Raw genomic sequence first — 12,207 nt, forward strand, 5'->3', positions numbered from 1 at the left:
TGAGGGCAATCATGCAGATATTAGGGATGATGGTGTCTTGCATTGCCATCGGTCCTTATGCCAACCTACACATGCTTCCCCTACAGAAATGTCTGTCTTATCAGTGGTCTCGGGCACAGGGTCATCTCCAAGATCTAGTGTTGGTGGGTCGCCAAACTCACCGTTCTGTGCAATGGTGGCATCCCACCAACCTCTTCAAGGGGCGGTTCTTCCAGGACCCTGTGCCTCAGATCACTCTGACTACAGATGTATCACGGACAGTTTGGGGAGTTCACCTCAACAACCTCACAATACAAGGTCTATAGGATTCCATTCAGCAATCTTCACATATCAATTATTTGGAGCTGCAAGCAGTTTTCCTAGCAATGAAGGCTTTTCTCTCACAACTCTCCCACAAATTGGTTTTAGTCCGCCCAGACAACATGACAATGTATTATCTGCAGAAATGGGGGAGGAGAGGCATGTTCTCAGTTGTCCCATCTTGCTCAGACAATATGGAAATGAGCAATTCACCACCCATTCGTTTAGTGGCAGAGCATCTCCCATGCATGGACAACTAGGTTTGCAGACTTCCTCAGCAGGATGCAGAAAGAAGTCCACGAATGGGAACTCCACCCACAACCCCTTCACCAGTACTTTCAAAAGTGGGGAACACCCCAAATAGACCTCTTCGCCACCGCAGAAAATACAAAATGCCAAAGCTTTACCTCCAGATGCTCACACCCTCAGTCCAAGGGCAATGATCTACGAATGAATTGGTCAGGGATATTTGCTGACGCTTTTCTGCTTCTCTCACTCAATCTGTCTCTTGTTCGTAAATTGAGACAAACCTCACTCACCATGATCTTTGTAGCTCCCACTTGGGCATGTCAAGCTTGGTTCACAACACTTCTAGATTTGTCAGTAGGTTCCGCACAAGAAGCTCCCTAACAGGCCAGACCTTCTCACTCTAAATCAAGGACAAATCAGGCATCCAGGCCCCAAAACACTTAGCATTGCGTTATGGCTCCTGACGTCATAGATTTTGGTTTCTTAAATCTACTGCCAGAATGCATGGACATTTTAAAAGAATCATGTCAACTTACAACTGGGCAGTAGTATGCTGTAAAGTGGTATGCTACTATCAACCTAAACACACAGACCCACTCAAAGCCTCAGTCCAAGACATTGTCTGTTATCTGATGCGTTTACAACAAGCAAACTTAGCATTCTCATCTATTGGTCTTCATTTAGCAGCTATAGCTGCTTACCTCTAATCCAGACAGCTCATCTCTTTATTCAGAATCCCAGTTATCAAAGCTTTCATGGAAGGTCTCAAGAGTCATTCCACCCAGGGTACTTCCAGCACCATCCTGGAACCTTAATGTTTTCCTTACTAGGCTCATGGGTCCACCTTTAGAGCCAGTGCATACATGCCCTTTACAATTCATTTCATGGAAAGTGTCTTTTTAGTAGCTATTATTTCGCTAAGACATGTACGTGAACTCCAGGCTCTAACCTTAGAAGACCCCTACTTCCAAACGTGCAGAGATAGAGTAGTTCCCCGAACAAACCCTAAGTTCCTTAAAGTAGTTTCGAAATTCCACATCAAGCAATTAATTGAATTACCAGTCTTTTTCCCACAACCAGATTTGGTTGTAGAGAGAGCTCTTCAGACACTAGATGGTAAAAGGGCTCTCATATATTATATTGACAGAACCAAACAGTTTAGAAAGTCTAAACAATTTTGTAGCATTTTCAATGCCTCATAAAGGCAACCCAATATAACCAAAATGGTATAGCCAGATGGATTCTCCAATTTATTCAAAAGTGTTATGCTAAAGTTAAACAGCAGTTACCTTTTACCCTAAAGCACACTCCACTAGGAAGAAGGGTCCTTCTATGTCGCAAACCAATATAACCAAAATGGTATAGCCAGATGGATTCTCCAATTCATTCAAAAGTGTTATGCTAAAATTAAACAGCAGTTACCTGTTACCCTAAAGCACACTCCACTAGGAAGAAGGATCCTTCTATGTCTTTTCTAGGTAACTTAGCAGACATATGTAAAGTTGCTATTTGGTCTATACCTCATACATTTACTAAACACAGATGTTTTAGCATGCCAATAAGTCAGTGTTGGTCAAGCAGTGCTCAGAACACTTTTTCAAGCAACTCCAACTCCTACAGGCTAGCCACTGCTTATTTGGAGGGACTGCTTACAGTCTGTGCAAAGCATGTGTATCTACAGCCACACATGCTATTGAACGGAAAATGTTACTTACCCAGTAGACATCTGTTCGTGGCATGTAGTGCTTTAGATTCACACTCGCTCTCCCTCCTCCCCAGACGCTTGTGGCCTTTGTAGTTGCATTGTCATATATAACTATTGACATATGTAAATGCACAGCATGGTCATCTTTCTCTTTACTCATTTTATACTCCTTACCTCGCCCGCCTGCGGGAATACAATCTAACAAAGGACTCGATGCACATGCGCAGTATCATAGAGAGGAGTCGTCACATGATCTTGTGACTCGACAAGATTCTTCAAACAAAAACAACTTGTAACACTCAGGACCCAACACTAGATGGCGGCCTTATGCAAAGCATGTGAATCTACAGCACTACATGCCACAAACAGATGCCTACTGGGTAAGTAACATTTTCTTTCTGGTGGATACCCTTAGCTGAAGATTCCTCACTGGACTCACCCACCTCTCCCTTTCTGAGTGGTCAGACAACTGATAAAAGGGTCGCATATTAGCTTTATTACACTGCAATGAAAAAAGACGGAGAACTAAAGTCAGTGTGCCAGGGTCATGTCCAGGATAGATCTAGGAGCAGAGTTGGAGTACACAACTATTTCAACATTCCAGATCCAGTCAGGCACCAACCATGTTGATGTTCAAAAGTTAAGTAAATCTGCAGGTTCAGAGGATCGAAAAAAGAGGTTTAAGCCTGCACCCTGACTGTGTTTATGGGTCTTCCTTTTAAATTGCCACTAGAATTTTGACCTAATTTGGAGTTGCTTGTGATCTTTAGGTAAAATGCTACAGTTTAAAGTGATTTGAATTGCATGTTTCCACTCATTCATTTGTACCTGGCACAGTAAAAGACTTGAAAATGGGAATTAAAGTGTTTGGGTTGTATTGGGATAACTCGCAAGCTGACTAGTTTTTACAGTGACCTAAATTTGTAAAAATGTAGGTTATTTTTTAATTAATGTATTGTCATTGATCGGGCCCGGCACTGGTCCCTTAAATGTTCTAGTTTGAGCATAACTCTCCTGTTTATGTGACCCATGCATCGGTGGAAAGGAAGTGGCATGAGAGGATGCATGCATTACAATGTACAGTAAACAGATCATGGGAAGACTGAAGGTGCTACCTCCAGTATTCCCACCTTGCCAAACGGGTGTAGGAAGTGATCCCTCTAAATGAAAGCAAATTATTATATGCACTTCCATCTCAGCCTCACGAGGACACTCTTTAATCCAGCTCTTGGGTCCTCGAAGGCATTTAGGTTTTGATGTTTGACTTTCATCCTCTAGTCTGATCTTAAAATGAAGCACGTCTTTGATAGAGCAGTTTGCAGGGGCTGAGATGTAGGTGCGTGTTAAAGTAACGGACAAAGTTAAACTTTCAAGTAATTCTCTTGGTTAAGTTGCTTACATGGCACTAGACAATAGCACCACTCATTGCAGTTCTATTTGTCAGAGCAGCAGCATTGTTCTTCAGCATTGCAAGCTTAAATTTTTTGTAGGATGCAGGTGTTGGGAGAAGAGGTTATATGGATAGAACCTGTGATGATGATATTCTCGGTCCTAATTAAATCTTTCTTTCTTTTTTTACTACAGGTTTGTCCTAGAACAGTATAATGCCCTCTCTTGGCTGACCTGCAACCCTGCCTCCCAGGACCGCAGCTCCTGCTTGCCGATCCACTTCATGGTGCTCACACAGATGTACAATGCCATCATGAGCATACTCTAACAAGGGGTAACATTGGCTGCTCCTCACTTTCAGGATGCCTTCCCCGCCTTTGGATTAGGGAAGCACCACCTGCCCAAGCCCACCCAAATGCCGTGAGGATTGCTGACTACCAACAAGACATTCTTACCTGCAGGAACAAAAAGGGAAGGGCTTTCGGGCTGTGTTCATTCTTCAAGATGGAGAGGAATGGACCCTTCGATATGGCAACCTGTTGCCCATTAGGTATCCCATGCTCCTTGTGGGAGGCTGTTGCCAGCGAAGACAGGGCTCGGGCTGAGCCAGCAGACAGCGCCGTGAGCCGGGTCCAAAGCTTGAATGGAAAGGAAGTGCCATGAAAGGGAAGCATCAAGTACAACGGAGCCAAACTGTGCTCCCTTTTAGATGCAGGACCATTAAAGAGCGGGAGATGTGCTTACATCAGTGATGGGAGAGCACCTCGCCCCCTACGAATGAAGCCCTGGTCACAACTGCCTGCCAAGATCTGCAGCTATCATGCCGCTCTGAGGCAGGAGCCGCAGGACTCCCAGAAGTATATGGAGGATACACGTTGGTGTGTAGACAAACCACCCACTTCTCACGGTCCTCCCGTCCCTATCCAGCTTCTTGAGCTGATGTTACCTCTCCTTGTTACTCCTTAAAACCGGATGACTATTTTTAATAATTATGTACATGTTTTATTATTTATCATCAATGCAGAGTGCCCCAGAATAATCAAGAGGACTAGATTTAATATGAAGGAGGGTTTATCAATGAATGGCAGCTCTAGGATAGAATGAAGCCTAAGAATTTCTGAATGTGCAAAAATGGGTTATTCACGTGGGACTTCTTTAGGAAACACTCAGAAGAGTTAAGACATCTGGGGGGAAATCATGCCATTCCCTGACATAACTAGCCTTTGTGAAAATTAGTCATTTAAATGCGTTTACGACCTTACATGATTTTTCTAGCTTAAAGCTAAAAAAAAAACCTTCTACAATCACTCTAATTCCGTTCCGAGACTGGGTTTTCTTCTCTAGAGATAAATATCTACCGATGAAAATTTCAGATTGAAGCATGTCTCTTCTCAACCTCCTCTTTTACGTTTTTGTGATAGTTTTAAGAAAAGGAGCCTCGGTAGTGTCTACAATCCATATAAACATGCTGTTTACTAAGCGATGGTTCATGTCCAGTTATTTTTGAAAACTGAAAGAAATTTATATTCCAAACTGGCTTTCCAAAGGCAACTGGGAACCGCAACATTTCCTCCAGTATGTTGTTTTTACGTACATAGCAGGCGCACTCCCCTTACCGCCATTATAGAAGGAACGAAGCCAGTATTCCAAGCAGACTGACTTCAACCAGTGTTAATCTTTTAGCAGAAATAAAACACCCCCACTAACATGACGGGCCAAGATTCTCAGCTCAGAGGCTGCGCCCACACCAGGCAGCGAAGCATGTCACGAGAGGTGGTAAATACCCTTTAAGCACATTCTAAACAAGGGTTAAGTATTCGCATGTGTTACGAAGTAGGCACTTTTCTTGGTGGCATTTTAAGTTTTAGGGGTGTATTTTTTTTTTTTTTTAATGGCCTCTCGTCCTACCTTAGCTGGTGACTGACATACTCCAATGGCTAATGTGGCTATTTATTTACTCCGGTGATTTAAAGAAGCAGAAATGTCGAGTAGCCTACAAAACACACATTACAAAATGCTTAAACCTCCTTTCCGTGCCAGTGTGGTGGGCGGCCGTTCAGGCCCGGTAAGGGGTGAGTTAAAGGGCATGCCCTACCGCCTGGCAGTGGAATCTTCAACAACTGCTGCATCATGCTTCCCCAGAAATGCTTAGTTTGCTAATGGGCGAGGATGATTTATATATTATGTCATCATCATGAACCTAAACATGTCACTCTGCTAGCTCATTTAAATGCCTATTTTTACAATCGTTAATATATATATATCTTGGAAGTTGAGTAGCTGAGATTGAATATGATGATAATGTTGGTTGTTTGATGGTCTTTCGGTGCTTATTCCTCATTATCAGTTATGTGCCCGCCTGTTTATGGGACCTCATACTTATGAGGGGAGCGGCTCCTCTCAGTGTTCATTGGACAGGAGAAGATCAGTTGTGCCGGATTGCGTCATATCTACGTTCTCCAACCCACTGGAGGCATTACTGTGATACTGAAGCTTCTTGCTGTACACATGAACTTAGACAATTTAGGTGCCTCCTCCTGATCATTGATGCATACTGTAAAATCAACTTCAGCCTTTGTAAAAGTTCCCCTAATTCTTATCACCACTCCGGCTGTAAATGTCAAGGAACAGCTTTGGAAGGTTATTGAATCCTAGACGAACCACATTTACGGATATTGTGCCATTTCGTTTATTTATAATGAAATCAGCTTTTTGTGAGCTGCCATGACCGGCATCTGATGGAAAGAACGAAAAAACAACATTCCCAGTGGTTTTTATGCTTCCGTTCAGATGGATGTTTTCTTTCTCATGGCTGATTTGCCCCCAGTGCCTCCTCTTCACTGTGTCTCTGTGCAGAATTTGACTATATGACAAAAGGTAGAGAGAAAAATAGCCAAAGCTGTCAGCAATTTAGACTTTAAATCGCCATATCTCAAAGCGGTTTATAGAAACAGATGATGAAAACATGCTGGCTCATCTTCCATTCCAACCAGCATTCATTTTTACATACCAGAATTATCCCCAAAAAAGAACTCTGTAAAAAAAAAAAAAAAGTCAACACTTTGTTGTAGCCATAGATTAGCACTAATTGCACTCAGCCAACACACCTGAGTAGTGTGGCGTAATCTTTTTACACACCACATTCAGTATTATTGCATAGTTAATACTCCTGCAATTGGATAAATTGCATTCAATTTGCCTTTTTATGGCTGTACCCTAGGTGCATCAGGCTGTGCATGTCTCAGAGTATCAAACATTGACTGTCTTATAAGTGCACCAGAACCTCGTTGTCTCATAACAGTATCACATCCTCAGACATTTGCTGTCTCAATGTACCATCAGACCATCGATTCCACTTGACATCATCTTAAATATGGCTTTCTCCAATACATGTGGGTCACTTGTAGACTCAGATCATCAGTCTGTGAGTGTCTTGTGAACCATAGTGCTGCAAAGTTCTCAACCTCTACCCTTTCCGACGTAAGTAGCTCATGCAATTCTGTTTCCCTTTGCATTATTTTACTTGCAGTGATTTAGTGGTTTTTTTTTTTTTCCAATATAAATGGGATTGCAAATAGAATGCAAAAAAAGATTGGATGATCTACTAATTAATGACATATGACAACTTGAAAGCTCTATTTACTATAGGCCGTGGTGCTTTCATGCCCTCAAACCATCTGTTTCATGAGGCTGTTGGACCATGCCAGTGAGTCATTTCGACTAACCTTATAATCATAATACAGCTGGATTTACAGCAGTCTGAAGATGCTATTGGTCTGTAGCTGGGCCATGTTACAGTTGGAATCCAGCATTGATGAACGGCACACTGAAGAAGCTGTCTGATCATTAGTTACATTATGTCATCAGACTGTGGCCCCCTCAAGACATCGTGAGGTCACCATTCCCTCATCCCATCTGCCCCTAGATTAACCAAAATGGAACGGGGCAAGCTGCCTTCCTCAGGTTGACTAATCAACCGTGGTCCTAGAAAGACCTCATCAGATCGTGATTCCTATGTTATGTTGTAATCGGGGCATGTCTTTCACATGCCACCATTAAGCCATGGCCCTAAGGTGACACTAGTGGACCTCAGTGACACCATTAAATTATGGACATCATGTGACACTGTCTCATAATGGAAAGGACGTCACTTTAATTCACATGGCAGTGGCTAAATAATTGACTAGATTTGCATGACTGCACATGCCTTAAATGTGGGGTAAAGGCTGCATACGTCAACATATTGTGTTTTATCTTTTAACTAGCGAACACTTTCCATTTAAGTTATATATACCTTTCTACTAGGAGATTTGAGCTGTCCCTGCTGACGACAATGCACTGTCTTTGTACATAGTTACCTTCCCGTTGGTCAGTACTTTGCATTTTAGCTATGTACCACAGATGATCTCATGGCTTGAGCCAGCCTTCAGTATTCTTTTTTACATCATTGGATGACACCAAGCAGAAAGGATGATCAGAATATAAAACTATTGAAGTACAGTGCATTCCATTATAATAGTGAGTGATTGGTTCAGACACGTTAATACCACTAAATACACCTTTGTATTTTGATGATGGAGGAAGCTTCTCATCTGCCTGTGGCTTTAGTTAAATCGTTTCGGTACATTTAAAGCTCAGAGAAAAGTCTGGCTTCTCCTGGTCTCAGTCGCTGTAAGTGTTCCATTTTACGGTAAACACAATAGCTATAAACTAGATTATTATATATTTTTTTCACTTCACGAAATGTAGCATTGAAGAGTCTGTGAGCGTATTGTGTGTCAACTTTCATGTGCACTTTGACTTTCCATTGCCCTTTATAGGACACCTGTGATCTAATTACTGTGTGGTGTCTCTAACCTCATGCTGACATGGGAGGGTCATCATGCCGTGTCTAATTGGAGTAACTGTTTTCCTTAACCACATTAATAGGTTTCTTCGGTCCTGTAATCTTAGATCCTTTATGCAAAAGCAGACCGGATGTATGTATTTCACTTTCATGGGCACTGTTTTGCTCCCTCAAATTAGTCTATATGTAAGCTTTAACCAAATGTTTCTTTACCTTTCTCTTCAGTATGGCATACTCTGCACTGAGTGTCATTTCCTTAGTTGTCCGGGAGTGAGCTGGGAGAGTTACGTTCGTTTGGCGATGTTAATGATTAATTTGGAGCTATTTCTGTAGCCTAGACAAACTTTTCTACAAATATATTGTGATTTGATTATTTTTTTTAGTCGAACAAAAAAGGGAGATTTGCCTCTTTTGACATACGGTGTCTTCTATGATATATTCCCTCTTCTTAGCCGTTTTCATGTTAAGGTAAAAGTTAACGTAAGTAGAAAACTCCACGATAGATTCCTCAGCTGGAAATTCAGTTGGGCCCATGGTAGACAATTCCAACCCATAGATACTCCAAATTAGTTACATTTTCGTCTCTTGTACGCTAGGTTTTAGAATTAGTTTCACTTTATTCCCTCAGTTCTGTGACTCTAAAGGCTGTCGGCTGGAAGTTTTCTAGCTGGTATCATGTCTGTCCTTTGCTGTCCTTGCCAGTCCACGTTTTGTACTTATGCAGAAGCAGATCATTTCCACTTCTCAGGTTGCAGAGTATTGATACATCATTTGAGAAAAAGTAAGCCACCTGTTATTTTATCAAGAATCATGGAACCAATAAACACATCTGTAGCATATCACACTCAGTCTAATTTTATGGTCCGTTATTAAAGATTATTAAAACTTGTACATACTAATCAGTGCAAGCATAATACGCCATTTTGGTGGGTAGGGCACGTTTATTTTTGCAAAGGTGACTTATGTGGCAAATAGTCCCTCTATGTACAAACCCATTTATTAAATAAAACATTCTGTGACTGTTTTTACTGTCAAAATCCATTCTCCTTTACATCGGAACCTTAACATTCATGTAGAATCATGAAACCTACTTATGAAAATTTGGAGACTTGAATGAAAAATGTATTTTTTCAAGATGAACGCAAATTGTGCTTAAAAACCTTATCTTTATGATTTTTCCTTTATCAGGAAAACCCTGTAAATGATAAAGCATTCGTTTATATCAGGGCTTCAACTTCCAAGACAACAGAAATATTCTGTTTTCTTTCGAAGACATACCATACTTTTTGCGCAAGCAATTGTGCATAGCCTACATTTAAAATGGATTAGTAGTTATTCCCTAATCACAGCAGTGGTGCGTGAACTTTTCACTGTCAGTGGTGGTGCAGTACTTTGATCCTGGACATCTGGAGTTCACTAACAAGTTGTTAGTATTTGGGCAAGCTTAGTACTTAGGAGAACCTATGATATTAGATGGTAAACTATTGGTATTTTAGACAAAAATATATGATCTGCGTAGGTATTTGTTGATGAACGAGGGCAGTCAGCTTCTTTTTGTTTCTTCAGAAGGCCACTGAATAATAGTTTTGTATTTCATTACTTGTAAACCAGTCGGTTGTTTTAGTCCAACCCCTTAGTACTCCCATAACAGTATAGTCTTAGCAGTGCATATTGAGTTCTTTGCACAAATGATCGTACTTTTAATGAAAAGTGAAAGCGCTCAACCTCCATATATCCTACACATATCCATGTTTTCTGTGTAGGATCATCCAGAGAAGTATGTACTTATTGCAGTCCTTTGCCCTACTTTTAAATGTACAAAATTGTTGCAACAGCAGTGTAATATGATGATTTAGACATGTCCATGGCATGATAAAATGAGAACCCTCATAATTTGCACCTTCTGAAGCACTGAATAGTAGGGTGAAGTAGCTTTAACAATGCATAGTTGCATCACCACACGCTGTACTAGAATTTACAGATCATTATATATGAATTAAGGCTCAATTAACATACTTGTTAGTGGCTTACAGGCTTTCCAAGCAGCATGAAAAAAAGATTTGCCACACAAAAGATAGCCACACAGATATGATGGAAGATTAACTAGTTTATGGAAGAGTTCAGCCCATGCTGACCGCTCGATGAAGCAGAAAACTATCAGGGTAAAAAAAGTACGTTCTCGTTCTCATCCTAAAGCAGTTACACCTGGTCACGGCACAGTCTGGGTAAATGAACGCGCTCTGGTTTACAGTGTACACTCAACTGCAACATCACTATTGCAGTATTACGGTTTCCATTTGTGAATGGAAGTAACCAGGCCTTTTAAAATGATATTTTACAAAGAGACAAATCAAGGCTTGATTGGTAGCATTTTAACTTGACGTTTCAAATCAATGAAGTGATAAAATATTATTGGTAACACTTAGCCATACATGTCTAACGCCACCTTAAATTTACACATTTTATTGAAAACCGTCTTTTCAGAATCTGATGCAATATCTTGGACTGGCAAAATGTTTTCTAAAATCTAGAAAGCATGAGTGCATTTAAGATCATTTTGACTACTTCCTTATTTCCATTATCCTGTGTAGAGCTGCAGGGTTCTGTACAGCAGGGCTACACAATACAATACTAGAGGCATTGACCCCAGTTGAGGCAGCTTGTAATGACATTGCACCAACAGGATCACTGCCAATAAGGCAATTGTTTTTTATTTAATTTTTTAAGTTAACAGATATCCAGTGACCTATTTATAAGCTTTTTATGAGAAAAAAATTGTGATAGATTTAACAGGAGGTAAAATGTTATATTATGTACTTAACATGATAAAGTCTTTATAATAATGCCATATTAAATATGCATCTTTCCACCGCAGAGTTTTTTTTATTTAATGTGTATCTGACTGGAAAAATTCTAACTCCAGATTTCCTATCGAGGTGAAAATTTGTAATGTTTTAAAACATGTAAAATATGGGAACTGTCCTCAATGTTTGCAATCAATGGAGAGGGAGTGGGATTAAAGGGCAGTTCATTACAGTTAGACCCCGCCCTCCAGCATGCGGTTATATGTATATATTTTCAATTATGAACCTTTTTTATTGTAAAAGTTGTACATTTCTGAATGATTCAGAGTTTTTTTCTCTTTTTTATTATTTTTCCCCTTTTCTCCCTCTGAGCATTTTGCAGTGGGTTTCATTTTTATATAAATCGAATACTTTGAAAGAAAACAATGGCAAAGTTCATTTTAATTCTATCTCACTGGTACATTACACTAAAAGAGAAAAAATGACTTTGATAAAAAGGAAGAAACAATTTTAAATAAATGGCAACCTCCGTATAAAAATTGCGAATGAGAGTTATATACTTTTTACACCATTTTTTTAGATGAATAAATTATTGAATTACTGAAACAGAATTGTGTGTGGCGTTTTCAGTTGCCTAAAGAGATATGAGGATATTTGGCATATTCATGTATTTATATACATCTGTGAGAGCGATAAGGCATAAGGCAGCTGGCTTAGAGGAGTGTGATGTAACAAGGGTGATCCACCACTTTTGTTCCCAAATAAAGACCCTTCTTTCCTTCGACATCCTGCTCCTTACCTACTGTGAGCACATTGGAGTGATTAAGCAGGCAGAAACCGGAAATAAGGAATCTGGATCAGGGAGGTGGTTTGAGACACAGCATGGCTTCTGGAGAAGATGAGTTTCTGTGGTC

At 40.4% G+C, this 12,207-nt stretch overlaps 1 protein-coding gene across 2 annotated transcripts in view; it reads left to right on the top strand.

Moving 5' to 3' along the window:
* MED13L (mediator complex subunit 13L) overlaps window positions 1–11,898 on the top strand; it is a 982,865-nt gene extending 970,967 nt beyond the window's left edge. For both annotated transcript variants that reach the window (XM_069214516.1, XM_069214517.1), the window contains exon 31: window positions 3,839–11,898. In XM_069214516.1, the coding sequence (XP_069070617.1) occupies window positions 3,839–3,971 (133 nt within the window). In that variant the 3' untranslated portion in view covers window positions 3,972–11,898. The remainder of the gene's footprint in view (window positions 1–3,838) is intronic.
* The last annotated feature ends 309 nt before the right edge of the window (window positions 11,899–12,207 follow it).

Source organism: Pleurodeles waltl, chromosome 11 (genome assembly GCF_031143425.1).
Source record: "Pleurodeles waltl isolate 20211129_DDA chromosome 11, aPleWal1.hap1.20221129, whole genome shotgun sequence".
NCBI lineage: Eukaryota > Metazoa > Chordata > Amphibia > Caudata > Salamandridae > Pleurodeles > Pleurodeles waltl.